The sequence below is a fragment of the Geotrypetes seraphini genome, chromosome 9 (genome assembly GCF_902459505.1).
Source record: "Geotrypetes seraphini chromosome 9, aGeoSer1.1, whole genome shotgun sequence".
NCBI lineage: Eukaryota > Metazoa > Chordata > Amphibia > Gymnophiona > Dermophiidae > Geotrypetes > Geotrypetes seraphini.
The window spans coordinates 28,276,336-28,301,964 of NC_047092.1; the positions used below are offsets into that span (position 1 = coordinate 28,276,336).

The 25,629-nt window shown below is 41.6% G+C and overlaps 1 protein-coding gene across 5 annotated transcripts in view; it reads left to right on the forward strand.

Moving 5' to 3' along the window:
* RINT1 (RAD50 interactor 1) overlaps positions 1-25,629 on the forward strand; it is a 48,940-nt gene that overhangs the window by 19,509 nt on the left and 3,802 nt on the right. For 3 of the 5 annotated variants that reach the window (XM_033957906.1, XM_033957908.1, XM_033957910.1), the window contains 3 exons: positions 10,586-10,732; positions 15,094-15,293; positions 22,574-22,788. In XM_033957906.1, coding sequence (XP_033813797.1) covers positions 10,586-10,732; positions 15,094-15,293; positions 22,574-22,788 — 562 coding nt within the window. The remainder of the gene's footprint in view (positions 1-10,585; positions 10,733-15,093; positions 15,294-22,573; positions 22,789-25,629) is intronic. The other 2 variants (XM_033957909.1, XM_033957907.1) reach the window with 1 other exon arrangement.

A 25,629-nucleotide genomic window follows, 5' to 3' on the forward strand; every position in this document is an offset into this window, starting at 1 on the left:
GGGACACAAGAGGGAAGGACACGCAAGAAGGGAACAGGTTGCAAACTCGTGGATGTACACGAACGCAAGGAGCCTTAGAAATAAGATGGGTGAATTAGAAGCTATGGTACAAAAGGATAACGTTGACATCATCGGCATCACGGAAACATGGTGGACTGAGGAAAATGTCTGGGACATAGTGCTACCGGGATACAAACTATACCGCAGAGACAGAGAGACTCAAAAAAAGGAGGAGGCATTGCCATATACATCAAAGAGGGAATTGAATCTACTGGAGAGAACATGCCACAACAGACGGATAAGTTAGAGTCTCTATGGGTCAAAATTCTGGGAACAAATGGACCAGAAACAAGGATAGGCATCTACTACCGACCCCCCAGGGCAGTCTGAAGAAATTGACAGAGAAATGACGGATGAGATTAAACGCAACTGCAAGGGAGGCAACACAGTTATCATGGGCGACTTCAGCTATCCGGGGATAGAATGGAACCTAGGCACCTCCAGCTGTGCTAGAGACCAAGTTCCTGGAAACGGTAGGCAATTGCTTCCTGGAACAACTTGTCAAGGAAAACATGAGAGGAAACGCAATTCTGGACTTAATTCTAAATGGACTGCGAGGACAGGCACAGGATGTAGAAGTAGAAGGGACGCTGGGAAACAATGATCACAATATGATCCACTTCAACCTGGAAATAGGGGCGAAACATCGGTCCAGAACGATGGCCACGGTGCTAAAATTCCGAAAAGGAAATTACGAAGGGATGAGACGCATGGTGGGGAAGAAGATTAAGAAGAGGATAAACAATGTAAAGACGCTAGAGCAAGCTTGGTCTCTTTTTAAGAATACGGTCACCGAGACGCAAAATCTATATATACCACACATCAACAAGGGATCAAAGAGGAAAAAGAATAAAGAACTAGCGTGGCTCACTGTAGAGGTTAAGGAAGCGATCAGAGACAAAAAAAAACCTCGTTTAAGGAATGGAAAAGATCAAAAATGGACAAAAACTGGAATAAGCACAAACAACATCAACGCAGTAAAAGGGGCCAAAAGAGACTACAAGGAAAAAATAGCCAAGGAGGTGAAAAACCTCAAGGCGTTCTTTTGATATATTAAAGGGAAACGACCCGCGAAGGAAGCGGTGGGACTGTTGGATGACCAAGGAATAAAGGGAGCGCTAAAGGAGAACAAAGCAATCACCGACAAAATGAACACATTTTTTACGTCTGTATTTACCGAAGAGGATATACACAGCATACCAGAACCCATCAGGCTATATGCTGGAAGTTAAAATGGGAAACTGACATGGTTAATTGTCAGTCTAGAAGAGGTATGCAGGCAGATTGATAGGCTTAAGAGCGATAAATCCCCGGGACCGGATGGCATCCATCCGAGGGTCATCAAGGAACTGAAAGGGACCATAGCTGAACTGCTTCAACTAATAGCCAATCTGTCGATCAAATCGGGAAATATTCCCTAGGACTGGAATGTGGAGAATGTTAACGCTGATCTTCAAAAAAGGTTCGAGGGGAGACCCGGGAATCTGACCTCGGTACCGGGAAAGATGGTAGAGGCGCTAATAAAAGACCACATCATTGATCACCTTGATGGACACGGTCTGATGAGGACCAGCTGGCACGGTTTCAGCAAGGGCAGATCTTGTTTGACAAACTTGCTGCACTTCTTCAAGGTTGTAAACAGGCATATAGACAAGGGCGACCCAATCAACATTGTACATCTGGACTTTCAGAAGGCATTCGACAAAGTTCCACATAAACGACTACTTCGGAAAATTGCAAGCCATGGAATCGAGGATGAAATACTTACATGGATTAAAAACTGGCTGGGGCATAGGAAACGGAGAGTGGGGGTAATTGGACAATATTCGGACTGGAAGAGCGTCACTAGTGGGGTGCCGCAGGGCTCGGTGCTTGGATCCGTGCTCTTCAACATCTTTATAAACGATCTGGACATAGGTACGACGAGGGAGGTGATTAAAATTGCGGACGATACAAAGCTATTCAGAGTAGTGAAGACGCAGAGGGATTGTGAAGATCTGCAACGTGACATAATCAAGCTTGAAGAATGGGCATCAACATGGCAGATGAGGTTCAACGTGGATAGATGCATGTCGGTAACAAAAATCTCATGCACAAATACAGGATGTCCGGTACTTGGAGAGACCTCCCAGGAAAGGGACTTGGGAGTTCTGATCGACAAGTCGATGAAGCTGTCCACGCAATGTGCAGCGGCGGTGAAAAGGGCAAACAGAATGCTAGGAATAATAAAGAAAGGGATCACGAACAGATCGGAGAAGGTTATCATTCTGCTGTACTGGGCTATGGTGCGCCCTCACCTGGAGTACCGCATCCAGCACTGGTCGCCGTACATGAAGAAGGACACGGTACTACTCGAAAGGGTCCAGAGAAGAGCGACTAAGATGGTTAAGGGGTTGGAGGAGCTGCTGTACAGCGAAAGATTAGAGAAACTGGGCCTCTTCTCCCTCGAACAGAGGAGATTGAGAGGGAACATGGTCGAAACATTCAAGGTACTTAGCAGATAAGGACAGGTTGTTCACCCTCTCCAAGGTAGGGAGGACAAGAGGGCACTCTCTAAAGTTGAAAGGGGATAGATTCCGTACGAACGTAAGGAAGTTCTTCTTCACCCAGAGAATGGTAGAAAACTGGAACGCTCTTCCGGAGTCTATCATAAGGGATAACGCCCTCCAGGGATTCAAGACAAAGTTAGACAAGTTCCTGGTAAACCAGAGCATACGCTGGTAGGGCTAGTCTCAGTTAGGGCGCGGGTCTTTGACTAGAGGGCCACCGCGTGAGCAGACTGCTGGGCATGATAGACCACTGGTCTGACCCAGCAGTGGCAATTCTTATGTTCTTATGTGTGTAAATGCAACTATTCTATGAAGTGCACACAAGAATAGTTTGAACACCCTGACATGCTCATACCCCTTCCATGTTAATGCCTTCTTTGCATTTGTGTAGGAGAGAAGTTAGGCATGGTGTTTTTAGAACAGGAGCTTAAGTTTGTTACACATGCAACTGCTAATTAGCACCAGTTATCATTCATTAATGCCAGTTATTGGTTGCCAGTTATCATCAATTATTTGCAAGTATATCGTATTTTTCGCTTAATAAAATGCACTTTTTCCACCCCTAAAAAGGGGGTATCAAAGTGGGTGCATCTTATGGAGTGAATACAATTTTTTTTTAACACCTCCCTCTGCCCCCGGTACCCATTTGTAAATGCCGGTGGTCCAGCGCAGTCTCGGCAGGAATTTTCCATGCTCCTTGCCCCTCCCTCGCTGGACGGCTACCTCCTTTCTTAATGCAGAGTGCACCCCCTGCCTGGTTCCGCGCCACTCTCTGGCAGCAGCCACTCACACACTGCTTCCTCGCCCCACTCCAAGATCCACACTGCCCCGCCTCTCCTGTCTATTACCCCACTCCACCACTTTGTTTCTTTGTGCGTGCTCCCCGCTCTTCCTGCTCCACTTAGTCTCTGGTCCAGAGCTCCACCCCTGCCGTGGTTTAAGATTGCTCCTAGATCCTGGCCCCACCCCCTCTCCCGGTGCTCTCCCGCTCTCCGCCCCTGAATAGTTGCTCCTCCACCAGCTCCATGGCGTACAGTCAGGGTGGAGGGAAGAAGGGTCTGCTCCTACTATAACGAGTGACGGGGATGCTGCAGCCTCCCCCTCCCCAGAGCACAGCCAGGACTCTAGGCTCAGCAAGGGGGAATAGGCTGCTCCACTGGGCCCGATGGGGGGAGTGTCATGGCGCTTATAGCGCATGTGGGAGGAGGAGCTCTGAGGCCCTGAAGCACAGGGACATTCTTTATGGAGGGAAGCCAGCAGCAAGTAACAAAGGCTGCAGAAAGCCCTTCACTCTCTTCGGATGCTCGGCTCTAGAGCCACAAATTCCTGCATTTCCTGTGCTCAAATGCTGCCCTGATGCACGCTCCTGCATCACCCACATGTCCCTAAAACATCCTCATACACAGCCCCCTGCATCACCCCCATGTCCCTAATGCATCCTCAAACCACCAGACGCACCTACGTTTAGAGGAGGAAAACCAAGAAAAAAAATTCTGAACCAAATTTTTTTTTCTTGGTTTTCCCTCCTCTACATGTAGGTGCGTCTTATAGAGCGAATAATACGGTAACTTGCCTATTCTGTACCTGCATGCCTAATTTTTGGCACCATTTATAGAATTTGAGGTTAAGTGGCCTAGAAAAGGAAAATGAAATGTTCAAGATGTTCACATTTAAGGCCTGATCAGCTTTATTCCTGTAAGCACAAGAGAAAAGTTCTTAGTTTATTCTCTATTTACAAGTCTCCATCAGATGTTTCTGTTGGCAACAAGATTCTCTTAAATATCACTGTTTTTCAGAAGAGAAAACATATTAGGATAATAGTGGAAGAATATCCAGCTAGCTTTTATCTCATAAAAATTAAAAACAAATGCAGTAAAATACACCAGCCCAGTGGGAAGCAAGCCACAAAATATTTTACCGGTCATATCAAAGTTCATTTCATAGCCATACCTGACATTCTTCAGAGGCCTGAAGCTGGCATGAAGCCAAAACATATCATACTTGGTTCTGAATTGAATATTGGACTGGCATAAAAGTTTTGTGGCTTTCTTCCAATTGGGCTGATGTATTTTTATAGCATTTGGTTTTAATTTTTATGAAATAAATTTTTCTCATTACTAACCAAATATTCCTTTGCTGGCTTTTCTGTTTGTATTTTCCTTATGGTCATATTTCTGCCTCTTATTTGTGTGTGTGTGTATGTGCTGATTAGAATAACAATGTATGCTGCCAAATTTGGTTTTACAGAACATTACAATAGAAATAAAACAGAAATAGAAAAATAAGATACCTTTTTGTATTGGACCAGTTTCTTACCCTCATCCCCTTATTCCCCCTTGAGACAGTCACTGGAATCCTTTTGTTTTATATATTCTGATATTATTGTCTTTTGCTCATATTGATATGGCCTGAAGAAGGTGGTTCTGGCCTTTGAAAGCTAGTCAAAAATGTATGTAGTTAGTCTAAAAAGAAGGTATCTTAATTTCCTTTTTTATTTTTCTTACTTTTTTTTCAAGTGAACTACTTGATCTAAAAATCAGAACATTGTAGTATGAATATCTGAAAATATTTTACTCTGAATCCTATCAACTAAAATTTTTAAATTGATTTAATTCAACAAAGTTCACATTAATAGTTCTTTAATCCTGAAACACTTGCAATCGACTTTGAGTTTACAGGCTAAATAGGATCAAGAGGGGTTTTTTTTTTCTTTCAGTTGGGGGCAGATGTTTGTTGTTTTGAGATTTTTCCCAGCTTTGAATATACCAGAATTTTCAATGGGTAGGAGGTGGTCATTGTAATCATCAAGCAACGTTAAGGTTTAATGCATGTTGAAAGCTAAAAGCCCATAGACCCGTTGGATAGTAAAAATAGTATATCAAACATAAATTCTAGTGCTAAAGGCATACAAGTCTTGACGAGTGGGTTATTTATTTATTTATTTCTAAAATTTCTAGACTGCCTATCCCTAAGCGATTAACAGTAAAAACATTCACAATAGTTTAAGACAATATACATAAAACATTTTCAATTACAGTACAATCGCATATTAGTGTAACCCCCTCAAAGACTAGAGCAGTGGTCTCAAACTCGTGGTCCGGGGGCCACATGCGGCCCGCCAGGTACTATTTTGAGGCCCTCAGTATGTTTATCATAATCACAAAAGTAAAATAAAACAGTTTCTTGATCATATGTCTCTTTAGCTATAAATTGCAATATTATTATTAAGACTTAGCCAAAAGGAAAGATTTATCAACTATAAAGAGTTTTACCTCATGCAAAATTGTCATTTCTTTAATAAGACATTAATTATTTTTTTCTGAGGCCCTCCAAGTACCTACAAATCCAAAATGTGGCCCTGCAAAGGGTTTGAGTTTGAGACCACTGGACTAGAGGAACCAATATTTTACCAATCTGCACTATATTAAATCATCATGACAACAGTTTAAGGTATCCTGGCTTACTCTACAACACAGATTCAGAAAAAAACCTCAACATATAGTTCAGTCTTTAACATTTTCCTGAACTTTAGTCCTCAGAATGCCAGGGAGATGATTCCACAAATTCGCAGGCACAAAACCATATCTTTACTCTGTGTATCTTTGGTCATGAGTTTGGTATAGAAGTCATCATCTACATTTTTTTTACTCCTGTGCTTCAGCTTTGATCCCCTCAGTTCTAATTTCTACACACAAGTTGAAAGGTGTCTTGTGCTCTGCGCTGTACTTCAAAATTTGTTGTTTTCAGGTTGTTGGGGGTTTTTTTTTTTTAAATTTGAGGCTTTTGGTACTTTAGAGGTACCCAGCACTCCTGGGTCAGCTCTGCCTTGGTGGAGAGACAGACACACCTGGGTTGTGATCTTTATTTGGGAGGGAGACCCTGTTGCAGGGCACCTGCCTGGCCAGCCTGCTTTAACTCTGCTGTGGCTTGGGGACTGTTCCCCTTGAAGCACCGCTTACCCTTCGTATACTAAGGATGTTTGGGGCTTGAGTGCAGGCTGTTCGGTGCCAGTGTCAGTCTTGAGGGCTTTATCTGGTGCCAGCTGCAACCCCCCCTGAAGAGGACTAGGACTGTGGGGTTCCAGGAATTTGGGCTCTAATCCAGTCTGAGTTGCAGCCAGAAGGAACGAGCAGTGGCGTTTCAATTTATTTTTTGCACTTATTTTCTTGCTTGTCTGAGGCAATGAAATCTCTACCATTTCCAGCCTGCTTCTGAGCTGAGAGAAGCATGGCACCAGCTACACTGTGAGCACTCCCAATTGATTTCTGTGAGGCTCATCAGTGGGGGCTTTAAATTAGAATTTTTGCGGTTTCTGGGCCAGTGGTTGTCCACCTCTTAAAAACTCCTTCCCATGAATTTTTGGCACTTTCATTTAGCTATTTGGTGCCATTTTTTGATGACCACGTGCAGCCGTGGCAGCAATCTTGGATTCATCAGGCCAATTTTAAAAGTCTCTTTTTGCCTCAGAAATTTCTTGTTTTGCACAAAAAATAACCAAGAGATATGAACTTCTTTGGTCATTTGACCACTGTATCATGCCAGATTTGTGCTTGATGAGCACCTGAGCGTCCATGCGCTGTGTACCGCAGAGCATGCAAGAGGTGGGCGGGTGCCAAGTGTACATCTTCCTCTGATTACCTAATTACCTCTGAATCACAGGAGGGTGGGTTGTCTTGCAAATCTCCTTCCACAACATCCTCTGTCAGCGCCTCTGCATCTTTTTCAAAGCACAGGTGTGTAGAACTTGGAGCAGGACCAAGGGGTCAGGATGGTCCTATGCCAGAGCATTCTTGTCACCCTCAGCCAGGGTTTACACATGAATTTATTAGACTGATGTTTGATGTTAATATGGGCTACCAAAGTCTAATGCTTCAGGTGCGCTGCCTGTCTCCAGAGGGCAGGTTTTACCATCTCAGCAAGCTCTTCCCCCACTGGATATACAGTCTAAGGAGGTTGAGGAGCAGATGGAGAGAAATAGGGTAGATTGGGAGTCAGATGAGATGCCTTTGGTCCCCAGCCAAGATTTTCAGGTTTTGAGGAGTTAGGATGGCATAGTGACTCTCGGGGTCATGAGCCCATGTTGCCTCTAGACCAGGGAGCATTTGGAGACCTTTGGTAGCCATCTCGTCTGACCAGTGGTTGCTGGATATTATTCGAGAGGGCTACAAGTTAGAGTTTGCCTTCCTTCTTTAGGATCTCTTTGTCAACTCGTCCTACAGCTGCTCTGACAAAGAAGAGAGCATATGAGTGACAGTACAGTGCCTTCTGGTCTTAGAGGCCATGAAGCGTGTTCTGGAGGGAGAATCGGACTTGGGCAGATACTCCAATACTTTATCATGTTCAAGAAATACTTGGACCATAGGCCAATTCTGGATCTCAAGTGTATAAATTTAGCCCTCAAAATCACGTAGTTCTGGATGAAAACAGTCCACTCAGTGATAGCCTCGATGGCACAAGGAGAGTTCTTTGACTCTTCTTGACCTGATGGAGGCCTGCATCCATATCCGATCTTTCTAGTGCAAAGAAAGTTCCTGATGTTTCATGTGCTCAGCCAGCAGTTTCAATTCAAGGCTCTGGCCACAGCACCGCACACTTTCACCAAGGTGGTGATGGGGGCAGTGGCACATCTATAAAAGGAAGAGATCCAAGTCCATTCTTATTTGGACAATTAGTTGATCCACACTTTGTCTCAGGATGCCTGCACCCTAGCAGTGTCTCGAGTAGTCCAACTTTTTACAGGAGTTGGGATGGGTGATTCATTTCAGGAAGAGTCACCTGCTGCCGATGCAGACCCTGGAATATCTGTGGGGTCCATTTCATCATGGTGGAAGGTCGTGTCTTTCTCCCTGAACTGCACAGGCAGAAGCTGTGCAGTCAGATTAGGCCTTGCTGGTTCCATCTGCTTGGCAGTACCTTCAGGTGCTGGTGTCCATGGTAATTTCATCGAGGTGGTTCATGGGTGAAGGCCCACACAACTTCTCCAGGCTTCACTCCACGTGAATCAGAAGGTGCAGTTACCCACGTTCTAGACCTCAGGGTCAAAGAAACGGGATGAAGTTCTGTCCCAGCTGGATGTACACAGGGTTTTAATGCATTACTTGGAAGTGACAAATCCTATTTGTTTGTCAGATCACCTCTTTGTTCTCACGAGTCATAGCTGCTGGATACAGCCAGCATCTAAGGCATCCATATCTCTGTGGATTCAGGTAGTTATCTCTACAGCATATATCAGACATGGTAATCAACCATCCTGTGGGCTCTCTCTCCTCTAGGAGTGTGGCAACTTCATGGGCAGAGTCAAGAGCAGTGCCACCTGGAGAAATATGTAAAGCGGCTACTTGGTCATGCTGCACAATTTTACAAAAGTTCTATATAGCTTTTGGATCCTCCTCTTGGCAACAGGCTGCTGTGTCCCACCCTAGAATTCGGGGACTGCTTTGGCATTTTTATTTCATTTTTTATTTATTTAATTATTTATATTCCACATATCCTACAATTCTATGGGGATTACAAATTATTCAGGTACTCAAGCATTTTCCCTATCTGTCCCGGCGGGCTCATACTCTTATCTAATGTACCTGGGTCACTGGGGGATTAAGTAACTTGCCCATGGTCACAAGGAGCAGTGCGGGATTTGAACCCACAACTCCAGGGTGCTGGGGCTGTAGCTCTAACTACTGCACCACACACTCCCCCACAATGGTATGTCCCAGTGGTCAAGACTCGTATGCCTTTTGCACTAGAAGGGAAGATTAGGTACTTACCTCAATAATCTTCTTTATAGTAGAATGACATGAGTCTTGACAGCCCTCCCTGTTGCTTTGTTGTCTGATCACCTGGTTTCTGCCTCAGATTGGGGCATCACACTTCTTCCTAGGTTTCATCAACTACCACTCCAGAGGCTTGCAGTCTTGAATCTTCTGGATGCAACCATGGTTTCAGGTATGCAACTCTTCATAAGGAGATGTCATGCAGGTAAAATGCCTCTGCTATATGAGTAATCAATTTTGGCTACCAGTGTATTGTTTACATATGCTTAACCATAGCAGAGTTCATGCATGTTATGCTATGGTTAGGTGGCTTGTTACAGGACGAGGACAAAAAACTTGTGGAGAAGGTGATGTTTAAGATGAAAGCTTTATTTAAAAATTCAGTTTAATAATCCACACAAAAACATCTAGGACCCAAAACGATGGGAACTATGGTCCAAGGCTTGTTATGGGAGCCATACTTTTTTCTTCTTTTTTTTTTTTTAGTTATGTTTGTGACAGTTTCACTATTTGTGTTATCTCTTTTGGGTTTGTTTTTTTTCCAGCGGTTAACTCTCTTATGCTTTGGAACAAACTTGAGGGTATCAGAGCTTGAGCATAGGAGGAGGAGGAGTCAAAAATGTAGTTGATGACTTCTACTCCAAACTCATGAGTAAAGATACACAACCCATTGGTCAAGACTCCTATGCCTTTTTACTAGAAAGATTATTGAAGTACCTAATCTTCCCATAAGCTTTAGAATTTAGTGCAAGCTAATTCCTTTAATTTGCATTAAAGGTGTGTTAAGCCCTTGATGGATTACCCCTAAGGTTTGTGTTTTTGACATTGAGGATGATTTTATAAACCTTTTTCTGTGAAGTCTGTTTTGCATGAAGAATAAGGCTTTCATAAAATTGCACGACTGCACGTTTGTAAAAAAAAAACACATCTTTAGAAAGTTTGCAGTTGCCTCATAGGTGTTCTAGGGTTGTGGTTTAGGCAGAGTTTAATGTGTGCGTGTGATTTGTAAAATACATGGATACACACGCTTTTTCAGAGCCTGTTTAAATTTATTGAGACTGGCACTATTGGGACTGGTTCTGAGAGCTTGTTTTACAATCATACTTTTGCCTTTGTAAAATAGGTGCCTTTTTAGAGTTTTCACATAGGCATCTGGTTATAAACTCAAGCCTCGTTGGTTTAACCATTTTCCTGCTTCCATCGCAGTTGCCCTTGAAAAAATGGACTCTATGTTGTCTTCTGAGGCTGCCTGGACATCACAGTACAAGGATATCACTGATGTAGATGAGATGAAGGTCCCAGATTGTGCAGAAACATTTATGACTCTCTTAGTTGTCATCACAGGTATAGTAGGTATATTTTTATCTATTTGGAATAATTATAAGACAACTTTTATTCATGTTTATAAGATAGTAAGACAATTATGTACTGTAAGCAGTCTGGGAACCCAAAAGTTTTGCATATAGTGAGGGTATTCCAAGATTCTTAATAAGCTTTATTATCATTTTTACAGCACTACTTGGCATATGTAGTGCTGTACAGTAGTGGTAAGCATTTAGGTATAACATTTACTGGCCAAAAGGAGCTTCCTGTCTAAGTGAGAAATATGAGATAAAGAGGGACATTCCAAATTGACATCAAATATTTGAAAAAAAAAAAAAGTCCTGCACAAAACATCTCATAGCTATTTTCAAAACAGGGAAAATGCCAGGATTTCCTATTTGAAAATGCATGAAAAGGGTGTCCTTGCGCTACAAATGTCTAAAATGAATGACCATTTTCTAAAATGAAACATCCAAATTACAAATAGCGAAAAACAGGGAACAGGAATGGCTGGCGACATTTGTATAAAAAGGGCCCCATAGATGTCACTGCAGTACAGAAGGGAAGCCTAGTAGTCAGTGCAGTGAACTGAAATGACAACACCCAGGTACAAATCACACTTTAATTCCTCTATATTGTATTGTAAGCCCTTCAGGAACAGAATAAAACCTACTCTACTGTACTGTACACCATGACAAAGAGTCTTCAGGCCTGCAAGTTAAGTACAAGTTTCCAAGTTTATTAATCATTTGATATATCATCTATCATACAATAACTAAACAGTTTACAATAAGTGTGGTAAAATATAACTAAAAAAGAAATGCAAGCAGTATAAAATACAATAAAATAATATATCTGGGATTTAAGGACCAACATACACTAACATTGATCATTAGGAAAAGGACACTGGGAAGTAAAGTTACATTGAGATAAAAAGAAAATAGGTGGGAAGGGGGGAAGGAGAGAACAATAGGGGTCCGCGAGAACTTGCAGCAGCCAATCAGCTTGTGGCTCTGCATGGGCAGGGCCAACCTTCCTTTGCTTCTCCCTGTTCAGAGTCACTAGCTGATTGGCTGCCGTGAGTTCTCGCGGTAGCCAATTAGCTAGCGATTCTGTACGGACAGTTCTGTCCCCCCAGCACAAATGAGTCACCCAAGTTGTGACAGCTAGCTGCCTTGTAATGGCCGCAGCTTGGGAAAAGGAGAACCTCCCCTTTTTGGATGGTGTCCTTGAGAGAGTAAACCATATATCTTTGATGTCCAAATTGGCGGCTCTTCTTAGAAATAGGCTCTCTCATTTCCAAAAAATTTGGGCTCCCTTTCTTGCATGGAGTGAGAAATTTCAACCAATGCTGCTTTAAGATTTTTATCTATTGCTGCTGTACACACCCATACCATTTAGAGCTTGTTCTATCATACCGGGTAATGGTAGAGGGATACTTTCAGAATTGAATTGTTAGTTTCATAGACTCTCTTTAGACGACATAGTCTAGCCATGTACTGAAGATCTACAGTCATAAGTGGATCCCATAGTGTTATTTTGGTTGTACTTTTATGTCCTTTTGCTATTTTCTGGTGTACTGCAGCCTTTTTGTCTGTATTTTGCTTCATATGGTTCAATAAAGTTTGTTATCTTGTTTTTGAAGTGTTCTGCTAGTTGGGTGGCTATGGGGGGAGGTTTCCGTTGTTGGCTAGGTAGGGTTTGGTGTCTATGAGCTCTCTTACTAGTTTGCATATTTTTCTGTGACTTGGACTTCCATACCTACCTCTTTGGAGTAGAATGCTTTCCGTTTCTCCTTTAGTTTAACCAGGGTTCTCCATGCTGTTTTTGTGTGTTCTTGGTTCCTTTTTCTCCAATCTCTTTCAAGTTGTCTGCATTGCCTTTTGAGTTGAAGTAGTTCGTTATTGAACCATTTGTTGGCGTGCTGCTGAGTCTGTTCTTTGTTTGTACTGTTGCCAACTCGTTCAGGATTGTTTCACTTAGTGTGCAACATTGAGAGATGAATTCTCTGTAATTGCAGGTTTTGATCTTGGAATCGGCTTTGTTCCAGAATATGACGATATTCTGATATGACGATAATCTGCTTTGTTCCAGAATATGATAATTTGACGTGTTATGTAGGTCGATCTTTGGGTTTCTTGTTTGATTTTGCCTTGTGCCCAGTTGATGTTGAAAGTGTACATGTAGTGGTCTGACCAGAGGGATCAGAGCCAGGCCCCATTTGAGATGTGAATCTCAGGTGGCTTGGTGGTCTAGAATCTACAGCTTCAAGAAATGAAAGAAGGTTTTCTACTTGGCTTGGAGGAGTGATCTTCGAAGTGAAGGTTTAGATCTCCTAGGATCAGGTTATGTGCTGATGATGATGCTTTTCGGAATACAAAATCTTCAAATTCTGGTTTTGCAACTCCCCATTTCCCTGGTGTTATGTAGCAGAGGAGGCAGATCATGGAGCCTTTTAGCGTTTCACCAGATAATTGGCAGGCGAGTAGATCCATATAGGGAGAGGAGGCTTTTTCCAGTATTTCTATATTTAAGTTGTTTTTGACTAGGATGGCCAGACATCCCCCTCACTTTTTTTTCTCGACAAACCACCACTATGGGGGTCAGTCAGAGGTTAGCCAGGTTTCAACGAGGAATAGGCATTCTAGCTTCTCGGTCTCTACCCAGTCCCTTATTAGGTCGACCTTTGGACCTAGCACTCTGATGTTCATGTAGGCAGCAGGCAATTGGGGTGTATTTCATTCGCATGCTATTAACCTTTTTTTGAGTTATGCTAGTACCCTTTATGAGTTATGCTAGTGGGATTCAAGGCTGGCTTAGGGCACCATACCTCAAGGGCCAATAGTGTGCCTCACCTGTTCACCTTCAAAACAGCCAGAGTGTGCTGTGATGTTCTATTCTGACCACTGCACTCTCCTTGTGTTGCTGCTGACAGAATTATAGGTTTAAAGCATGAGGATAGGAACTGTCTGCTCTCAAATTTACACCTCTAGCAACACAGGGAAACTGAGGTCCCCTTGAATCCCTCCCTTGGAGGGACTGCATATCTTTTGTGGTCCAGCAACTGAGGTGGCCCTGCCCTTCCCCACCAGAACTCCAACTCGCCACAAGGGTCCCAGGGGCAAGTGGCTGTCTTCTTCAAAATGGCGCTGCTGACCCCTTATGATAGTCTCACAATACTGCTGCTAGGAGTTCAAGCTACCATATATAATTCTTGAGTACCTGATTGTAAAACCGCTTAGATAACCTTGATAGGCGGTATATAAAATCCTAATAAACTTGAAAAGGCCACTTGGTGGGGCAGAGGCATGTTCAAAAGCTAGTAGTTGGGATGATGACAGAAAACTTCCTGGGCTTTAGGGATTTCAGAGATGGCTTGAGCATTTAAGCGATATGATAAGGTGCCATCTGGTTCCTTTAGTGTTATTAAACCAGACTATTATGGCTACCTCCTTTGAAATACATAGAGGAATAATCTGCTTTAACAACCAGAAAGCTGAACTTGATAAATACAAAACCGTATTCAGGTTATAAATACAATAAACTACTTGTCCTTTAATTGTCACTTTTTGGAGTCACATTTTTGCTTTTGTTTCCAATATATGGTCAGTGACTTTCCAGCTGACTCTAACTGTACTCTTTGGAGTTTTGCCTCCTTCACATCTGAAAAGAAAGGAAGTGAGGCCCCTTATAAAATAGTCCATGTTAACAGCATTGAAAAGTATTTTGTTGATTTGGTCGGAGGCTTCTTCTCAACAGCTTGGACATTCAGATGATTCAACTATTCAAAGGGGAAAGGCAAGCAATTACAGATTTCTCATCTCCACAGGGTTCAGGCCATCTGAGAGCCATTTTGGAACACTTGACTGTAGTGTACTAAATGGTTAAAACCTGTAGGGCTTGAACAATTACCCTTACTTATGATTTACATTTTGTAATTTGTTGTTATTGGGTGGTGGAAGGGTTTTGAAGGGAGTAAAAGCATTTAGAGGGATGGAGGGGAAGGATTTAGAAGGCGAATTTATGTATGTTTGAAACAACACGTGTCTTCTTTGGCTCTTATAGGAGATTTGCATCTCCAAATGCCTATTTACTCGGTACTGTTGCTCTTGTTCAACATTAAGTTACCTAAAGCAGCCGTTTCACCATCTGCCAGTTAAAGGATTAATTTAAGTATACTTTTTTTTATACAGCAGCTTTTTGGTTTGATATGACTTTGTTTTCATATTTGATATCCTGATATGCTCAATAAAAATTTATTTCACATTAATACAATAAACTCAACTTTTCTGATTAAAAAATCATCTCTTTGGCTTTTTTTTTTTTTTTTTAAAGATTAGGAAAATTTCCAAGTAGAATATGTTACTGACTGCATTATAATTTCTTCTTAGATAGATATAAAGGTCTACCTACAGCCTGTAGAAAGTTGCAGTTCCTAGAGCTACAGAAAGATTTGGTTGATGATTTTCGGATACGATTGACTCAAGTCATGAAGGAAGAAAGCAGAGTGCCTTTAGGCTTTCGATATTGTGCGATTCTTAATGCTGTGAACTATGTGGCAACCGTACTTGCCGACTGGGCTGACAATGTTGTAAGTAGTTGTGCCTTTAGAATACATGTTGTGTTGAAATGCACATTAGAATGAGTTTCCTACCACAGAAGATGCAGTGCAAGGATGCGTGTTCTGAAAACCTTAACAAGGAGAAAAACTGCAGATACGATGTACAAGGTGTAAAAAAACTTATCTTTATTGGAGAAAATACAATGTAGCATTCAAAAAAAAAATTTAAATAAATAAAAAATTGGTTCTCTTGTGTGAGTCCACAGGACCCGACACGGTCCGTATTTTGTAAAACTCTCCTTCCTCAGGGGTCTGAAATATGATTGTACAAAGACGCAGAGAACCTTTTGCTATCTGCAAGCCCTTCGCGTTGCAGCTGGATAGGAGAATTCAAGCCGTTTTTTCAAGGTTCTCTGCGTCTTTGTACAATCATGTTTCAGACCCCTGAGGAAAGAGTGTTTTCCAAGTGTTTTGGGTCCTGTGGACTCACACAAGAGAGCCAATTTTTTATTTTTATTTTTTTGGGAATGCTACATTGTATTTTTTCCAATAAAGATAATTTTTTTTTACACCTTGTACATCCTGCACCTTGTGCAGTTTTTCTCCTTGTTTTGGTTGTTTGACTTTGTACTGCAGATCAGTTGGATTGTTCTTTTGTTTTGCTTTCTGAAAACCTTGCCATCTCAAGGCCTATATCATCAAAAGTTGTATCTCATTCTCTGTTTACAGAGGGAGAGATGATATTAAAGATGAACTTGTCGAATATTAAAAACCATTTCCAAGATAATTGCTGCTACTTTTGGGGCCCTTCTACTAAGCTGGGTTAGACGCTAACATGCATTTAACACTGCAACAATGGCTTAATGTGGGATGCCCTAATCTAAAGCATTCCATGTTAGTTTTGCTGTGTACATGCACGATAGTCATACGCTATATATTTTTGATTTTTTTTTTTTTTTTTTGAGGGGGTATTTTGGGGTGGACATTCCTGCACTAACCAGTTAGTGCATGAATAACACATGAGCCTTTGCTGCCTATAAAATAGGTGGTGATAGGTGCTTCTGTGCTAACTTTCAAAAATGACTACATGCTAATGGCACTAAACATCAAAAGGTACTCCTGCCAAAAAATTGCTTTCAAGTACAAACTAACTTGGCAAGTTATAAGTTACACTGCGTTGCACTGGAAAAACAGAATCCACAAGTTGTTATTCAAATGAGCCTTAATCATGCAGGACATCAAAATCACTACTTGTCTCACACAGCCATATTCAGCTTAATGTTTGCCAATCATCGGTTCCTCTTGCGTTTGGGGAAGCACAGTAAAAAAAACTCAAACAACAATTTGAGAAAAGCCTGCGCTCCTACCAACCCGAAAGCAGAGCATAAACTATGTTCATACAATTCCAGTTAAGCACATTTAAGTTCAGTTCTCTTGTACTTAGCTTATGTGGCTGACATGCTCTCACTTGGGTCCAAATACTGATCACGATATGCTGTCATCCAAAGCAACAATTATAATCCAATTAAGAAAGACAGTCCAACTTCACCCTCTCTCAACAAGAGCTTTGTTTCGCCAAAGATCCGCTGCTTCAGGAAAAAAGAGTCATTTCAATTTCGCGGAAACTCTGCTGCCGCACAGAAAGATTTCTCCAACTACGTCAATGGTAACATTTCTGCACAACTAGAAATTAAATTACTAGGAAAAAGGCTGTGGTAGAAATGGTCTTAGTAGTGGGCGAGATCAATATAAGGGTGTGCTAAGGCCACTTTCTACCACAGCTTAGTGAAATGACCTTTTAATCCAATAGCTAGAGCTGGAAAAAAAGTTTTCTTGAAGGGTCAAATCTCTTTTGCCCTTTTCTGATACCATTGATTAAGCTTTGGGATGCTATCAGAATAAAATACATATAGCTGATAAGGTTTTCCCCACTGGGAAGATTAGGACGTTTTGCCTTGTTTCCTCCTCAGAGTTTGGGGGACTCCTAGAAGATCTCTGGGGAATTGGGATAATTATTTTGAGAGAACTGGTAATGAACAGTTCCCCCAATACATTTGCTCAGTTGGAATCATTAGTAAATCATAGGATTCGTCCTATCAGTGTTTCTTACAGTTGCACCTCTTTATCAGCACTAATAATCCCTTCTCGACTTCCTTAACCCTCCATTATCCTTAGACAAGCAGGCAGCATATTCTCACAAAAGGGTGATTTCATCCATGGAGCCCCAGCATTGACAGTGAAAGGTATAGTATAGGAAGCTTTTTAGACTGCCCGCACCATGCATGTGAAGTGTCTTCCCACCTGATGCCAGCTCGCAAGGTCATCAGTTTTTTGTTTTCCACAGAGTGAGGAAGACGTATCTCTTGCCTATTTGATGTATGCCTTTCGGTACCAATGTTTTAACCACATGGACGCAGATGCATCGCAGTGGATACTGCCCTGCCAATTAAGCATCAAGTTCATTTGATGCATGGCTTTCTGGGTGATACAAGTTGTCATTTCTGAAGCGCATCGCCTTTTCAGGCACTCACGCTTTGATGCCTGTAGCAACTTTGATACCACTTGATGTTATATGGTCATGGTGCCTCCTCTTCATTGATAAACATCGGTGCAGGTTATTGGTTGAAGTACAGAGCCTCCTCTTTATACATTGATCTACATCGGTACCAATCCATGCTAAGTATAGCATGTTCAACGTCGGTACTTTCTCCAGGTTTTTCTTACATCATAGCATCAATTGTTGAACCTGTATGCAGTATCGGTGGTACCTCTCTGGGACACATCGTCGAGGATTAACTCCACATTGCTACCAATGTCACCTTCTATGCAGGTTATGTCCCCTCTTGGGCGTACATCCTCGTTGAGGTCTTCTACCCCTCAACATCCTGCGGCACCATTGCTACCAGCTCAGTCTTGGGTATCGGTGCAGGATATCCCTATGGCACCATTGAAACCCGCTCAGTCTTGGGTATCGGTGCGGGACATAGATTCCAGTGTCGATGACTTTATGCACTGAACAGAGCATTCATCGGAGGGGTACCGAAGACATCAGTTCCATTTCAGCTTCTATTCTTCAAGTCATCGTTGACATTCATCTTCAGAGCATCGGTCTGTATCCAGAGGATATTGCTCCTAATCCCAACATCGGCGATCATCATCATTGGAGCATTGAGCATCATTGGAGCTTCATTGTCTGTCTGCACTATCGAAGCATGAGTGCCTGAAAATCTCTGACTGTGCATCCTCTTGTTTCCCGATTTAAGAAAGGACTTTTCAGTATCAACCCACCTCTCCAACTGCCTCCAGTGGTTTGGAATATTAATGTTCTCATCAGTCTGATGAAACCTCCATTTGAGCTAATGTTTTGTACTCAACTATCTTACTTGGAAAATGGTATTTTTCAACTCCATCATTTCTGCACCTCGTGTGAGTGATTTCAAGTTTCTTAATTTCCAGCAGTTTTGTACTCATCTTCCTATGGACGCCGCTGCACAAACTCGCATGATAACGGAAATTCATGTTAATCACATTTGGCATTACTGTTATCTTGGAGCGTCAATATAAGTCCAAGAGAGGACTCGATCATGCAAAGACTAGTGGGGGAATCTAACATAGGTGTAAAGCCTGTTCAATTAGATTCCTTACCATGGTTTTAAACAAACAATATAATGGCGTTAAAACTACCTTTCCATACTACTTCAGGAATCCACCATGGGGATAGAGGCTGTAAGATGTTTTTTTTTTCCAGTTGTCTAGATACAAACATGTATAGACAAATGGCGGCATCTAACATAGTGAATGACACGGGGACAAATTTTTCCCCATCCCCGCGAGTTCTTTTACTGTCCCTGCCCCATTCCTGCAAGCTCTGTCCTCATCTGCATGAGCCTCAAATACTTTAAAATCATAAGTGTTTGAAGCATGTGCAGTTAAGGCAGAGCTTGCAGGAATGGACAGAGACTGTGGCAAAACATGCAGGGAAGGGGAAATTGAATTACCGTAGGGTCGGAAACAAATTTGTCCCCGTGTCATTCTCTAATCTAACATGGGCGTGGAGTCTGTAAGTTAGATTCCTTACCATATAAACCCCCTCCCCCCAAAAAAACCAAACAAACCCCCAAAACAAAACAGTAAGCAGACACGCGGCATGGTTCTCTGCTTTATCTCCTAAGCAGGATCGACTAGGTTTTTCTACTGAAACACTATACCATCCATGTTCATACAGTACTTTTCAGGAGGCTTATAAATTTGCTCTGAAATATTTTTCCCTACACATGTCTCCTATTGTTTAATGGACATTATCCACTATGCCATCTCCTTTTTTTATTCCAAAGGAACCCAGAAGTTTGGGAATGGCTGTAGAGGAGAAGACCACTAGCCACTACATCTGTTAGCATCTCTTAGTACCATTGGGTATGGTTCCAATACTGAAATAAAGCAGTACCTTTGTCACAGATCCTTGATTTTTGTATCGATCATCATTCAGTGTGCCACTGTTTCTATGTTACACTTCTCTGCAGTATGCTGAGATCTCGTATACCATGATATACATGCTGTGACCTCTAGACTATTCCTAGGTCACCTCCTTTTTGCCTCTCTTACCAATGGTATATCCGTTCCTGCTAACGTAATACAGTCACATCTATGTAAGACTCATTCCTCTTTTTAAATTTCTCTATTTCTCATGTGAAGACCCGAAACTCCTCCATGGTGGTGCCAAAAGCCTGTGCTTTTGATTCATTGATGGAATCTTTTTAAGTTACCTGGAGGTCTTTACTTAAAAAAAAGAGACAGATTTTTCTTGGTTGTTGACCTTATATAGTCTTCTTCTACAACCAGTTCTTAATGGTCTCGCAGTTATTTTACTTCTTGCTTTTACTAAGATAGGAAGAGTTCAGGACTACTGCAGAGGGACAGAATGGTTGGTCTGTTGACTTCTTCTGCCATTATGCTTCTACATTTTTGTAGGAAAGGTCATGGTGTGCTTTTCTTCCTACTCGTATTTCCCTCAATGGGTTTGAGTGCGGGAATTGTTCTTGCGTGTTTTCTTTGGGTTGTACTTCTCAAAATCCACACAGGTTTTTATGCTGAATCTCTGTTGGTTCTTGCTGGTTCTCTAGTATTAGATTCAGACTAGCAATTTTATTTCTCCTCATTTGTTTTTCTCTATTGTGTACTTCTCTGTGCAACTTTTTTTTTTTTTGAGGAAAAAACAAACTGCAAAGAGTAAACATTGAGGTTTTTTCCTCACGAGAATACATTGAGGTTACCATTCTGCTGTTGGTGACCTTTTTTCTAAGCAGATTGTATTCAGCACCTTAACTCTGCAGGCATATTGCCTCTTTGATTAGTTATGTCACACTTGGCTCTACGCTATCTCCTTACCTTCAATTGATGCCACTGGCTCAGAAGTAAATTATTCGATTTTGGAGGGTACTGCATGGCTAACCTCACCCATGTTTCCTCTTCAATATTAAAGTAAGGTGGTACAGGAGTTAAATTACACAAGTTTATTACTTTGATTTTCTTGTCACCTTCATAGATACTTGTGTTTCATGTGGCACTTATTAGGGACCACATCTATTGTAGCTCATTCTCCGTTTCTTATTATACTTGGGTAACATTTTATATATTTTGATTCCTCAGTTTCTAACGAGCCATAACCAGGGGTCAGTAGTTTTAAAAGTTCAACTATTTTCCTTCTACACATATGCTTTCATGGGCTAAAGCCTACTTTTTTCATAGTGTTCTGACCTTACTAAGCTCCTCTTGAGGAGACTTAAAAAAAACCAACAGCACTCAAAACCACTTAACCAATTTTGGGTTTTTACAGGGATATTACACAAGTCCATTCTCACTTTCTTTGTTAAATCTTTGAGGGGTTTCATCTTACTAGCATATTGTTTTGAGAATATGCTTCCCCTTGCTGTTTTTACTGATTTTCTAATTTTAAGGCTTATTACGTTACTTTTTCAGCCTTCGTGAGATCTTACAGAATAATATTATTACAAATATTTTTATCAGATTGTTTTTTCTCGCAGTAAGCCACTATGTTGTTCTGATTTTATGTTCCATAACATCGGCTTCTCTATAATTCTTTTCAAGAAAATCCTGCTTTTATTTGATTATGAAATTCCTTTCCCTTTTCATTCATATCTACTCAAGGATAGGAATGATTTCAACTGTTCGTTGGGTCGGCTGCTCCATATAGGTGTATTAGCCAGTAACCTCTATTTGGTTCTTGAATCTTTTTAGTGTGTCCATCGCATATATTTAGATTCAACTGACTCTAGGAGATTGTTTATTATCTTTCAACCTCCATGCACATAGGTTTTATTGGATTTTTCCATTTACCTCTAGTGGAACATAGGGTTCCTTTCTTCATTTGTCCATTAAGTTCCTTCCCTTACCACCACTATCTCGCATCAGACATTAGGTCTAAGTTTATGAGGCAACTTGAGTTTTTCTGAGTTCTTGGAACCCAACTCTCCCTCCATCCCTTTTATTTGAGCTAGGGAGTCCCATTTGTGAGAATATCCTGCCTGCTTGTCTAAGGATAAAGCACAGTTACTTACCGTAACAGGTGTTATCCTGGGACAGCAGGCAGGTATTCTCACAACCCACCCACCTTCCCTAGTTGGCTTCTTCGCTTGGGCATCAAACTGATGACCTCGTGAACTGGCATCGGGGGGGGGAAGGCACTCGCACATGTGCGGTGCGGGTAGTCTAAAAAGCTTGCTAAAGCTTAAAGTGTACTGCACTTTTCACTGTCCGTGCTGGGGCTCCTTGGATGATGTCACCCATTTGTAAGAATATCTGCCTGCTGTCCCAGGATAACACCTGTTACAGTAACTGTGCTTTATAGGACTAAGGTTGTTCCTGGAACTCTGCCGCTGTGAGTTTTGATCCTGCCACAAGGTGTTGCCATTGCACGATGGTTAGCATTCCTTTTCTCCAAGCACTGCTCTCCCAACTGGCCTAAGGAATAGGAAACCTCACCCAGGATCTAAACCCAGGTCTTCTACAACTGGGCTAGTCTCTGCCTCACTTGGGCCTGACCAGAGTTAACCAAGTGTACAGCATTGTTAGATGTGAAAACATAAAATTCAATTAACAGCCCATTAAACTAGGTTGAAAAACATTTTTTTCCTTCAACCTTTTTTTTCAAATGCCTACTTGTATCACTCTTTTTTTTCAACATTTTTTTATATTATGAAGAATATTGAGATCAAGAGTGAGACTGTAATGTTCAAGAAAATCATGAACTGCTCAAATGTATTTAAATAGCTTTCAACTGTTGTTTTTCGTAGTTTTTTCTAGAACTTCAGCAGGCTGTCCTGGAGACTGGTGCAGACAGTAACACTATCAATATGCTGCAGTTAGGCCAATTGGCCTCTATGGAAACTTCTGTTTTTGATGACATGATCAATCTCCTAGAACGGCTAAAAAATGACATGTTGACCCGTCAAGTAGACCATGTCTTCAGAGAGGTTAAAGAAACCACAAAACTATATAAAAAAGAAAGGTATGTCTCAGTATATGCATTTTTTCTTATTTCTTCCTGTTTCCTGAGATGGCCTTTTTGAGTAACCTGATACTCTCTTTGATCTTAATCTTGAGTAGTTAGTGGCGTAGCAAGGGTAGGAAGCACCCAGGATGGTGGCACCCCTGCCCTCTTCTCTGCCCCCTACCACAAGTGCTACTTCCCTTCTTTCACCCCCTCCCCCGTACCTTTTTAACTCTTCTCCTGCATGAGCAGAACCTCCAACCTTCTGCCCGCATCACTCTCTACTCTCCCTCTGAGGTCACTTTCTGGTCCCTTGACCCAGGAGAGCCAAGGCCAGCATGAGAAGCAGGTTGGAGATGTTGCTCATGCCAGCAAAGAACCAAAGAGGTACAGTGGGACAGAGAGAAGCTAGTGCCTCCACCAAGATGGCACCCGGGGATGGTCTGCCCGCCTGCCCACCCCCACTTTCTATGCCACTGACAGCAATAGTTCTCAACCCAATCCTTTATATACCTAGCCAGTCAGGTTTTTAGGATACCCACAATGACTATGTATAAGAGATCCTAAAAACTTGACTGGCTAAGTGTGTTGCAAGGATTGGGTTGGCCATTCAAGCAGTAAAACTAGACTACCAATTCTCCTATTTACTGATCACGACCCCAGACTACAAAACCTTCAGAAAAGAAATAAAAACCCTGCTATTCAAGAAATCCTTAAAGACAAATTAACACAGCAAGAATCATTTCAATCCCCAATAACAACCCGCTCCACTCCATATCACGGGAAATGTTCAGATAACTCCTTATGTATTCCAAAATGTCCAAATAACTCGTTATGTAATCCGCTTTGAACCTCAAGGTAATGGCGGAATAGAAATCACTAATGTAATATAACGTAACCTCTGCTGTAGAGAAATATCTTTTCTGAGACTACAGTTCAGCTACGCTCTTTAGTCAGTAGGAGCTGACAGTTGTTGCAATCTTCTTCCTTCTATGAGCTCAGGTACCTTGAGGCAGGAGGCCACAGCACCAACCAAGCTACAGCTTTGACTCATTGTGTCTTATCAAACCAGATTCCTGTAATTTAAAACATTGAGAAATAATTTAATTGTAGGTATCACAGGATGTATGTTTATTTGTTTCATAAACTATGCGTTAAATGTACCTATTAAGATGAAAGTGTGCCTCATCACTAAAGATCATTTTCTCAAAAAAATTGCTGTCCATTTCTTGGTTTTCCAACACCCAGTTGAGAAATGCACAGGCTGCAGGTTGTCCATTGGCTGCAATTTCTGCATCAGCTGAACCTTATAAGCATGTAGATGCAGATCTTTCATGATAATTTGCTTCCCGGTGCTTCTCAAAATGTCCATTTGCTGTGAACGATGGCGAATCGAGGCTCCTGAACTTTCTGCAGCATTTTCATTCACTTTGGACCCAACATGGTCCGTGTTTCAACACAATTGTCTTCTTCAGCCTGTCATCTTAGTGCAGAGATTATCATTTTAATCCACAAGTTTGTCTATAGGACCAGTAGGGACCCCTGAAGAAGACAATTGTGTTGCAACACGGAACTTGTTGGGTCCAAATGTTTCCAGTGGTTCAGGCCCTAGATGTTTTTATGTGGATTATTTATTTGTTTTAATAAAGCCATCATCTTGGACATCAACTCTCCACAAGCCTTTTGTTTCTTAAATGGAAGTTGGGAGCAATTTTTAGGGAAATGAGAGATGTTTAGAAGGATCAAGAACTAGAAACATAATAGGGATGTGGGACTTAGTGAAATACTAGCTCTGGTCATGGGGGAGGGAGGGACTCAGTATAATATTGGCTCTGGTCATGGGGTAGGGGGCATTTAGTATAATACTGATTCTAGTCATGGATAGCTCAAAGAGAGAAGGGTGAAGAAATTCATAAATGATAGAGGATATTTGGAGTTATTAAGAATCATGCATTTTGATATATCGCCTTTGTAGTATAGCCAAGCACTTTATTTATTGAGACGTTTATTGGATTTTCAATAAGTATAACATGATATGCAACATTTGTTTACATACAGTGTTTGTATTATTCCCCTCACTTCTCATAGGTGGTCTTCTTCTTAACATTGTATTTTGTTAGACTATCTGTATTGATCTAGTGAAATGGTTTCTCATTCTTGCATGCCTCTTGTTTCCTTTTGAATGTTTTTTGAGCACCCTCATCACTTCCAGAATTCTGCCAGTAGCAACCAAAGTGGTTTATACTGTGTATTATATACAGGTATTTTCCCTGACCCTAGTTTTCTACCTGGGGTAATGGAGAGTTAAATGACTTGCCTATGGGCATGAATAGCCACAGAGAGACTTAATCCTGGTTCTCCGCCTACTGCGCTAATCATTAGGCTACTCCTGTTGAGATTGGGAGCAGAAGACATTATCTGGCCAGGCCCCAGTATGGGTTACAGTGAGATAGGAGGGAAATTATTTTGGCAATTAAATGACAGTTTGCCAAAAGATGACTAGGTAGTTGAACAGATTAAAATACTGACTGTAGATGTTATGGAATGTTTAGAGTTGAATTGGAAGGAGGGGATCTCTTGAGCTACCTTATGGGATGGTTTTAGCAATTATTAGGGGCAATGTATTATTGAATGTTAAGCACTCGGGGGTGAAAAAAATTAGTGTGTGGGGGGAGGAGTTCATTTTATTAAAAATGCAGATCCAGTGGCATTGACTTGACGCTATTTGTAGCACTATAATCTTAATTTTTAAAAAAAATTGTTGAGGCCAATGAGACAATTCAAGAAAAACAATGTACTGTTTTTTAGCTGCTTGGCTAAAATCCATGAGGCTTAGAAGCCATGCTAGTTGAAAAAAAT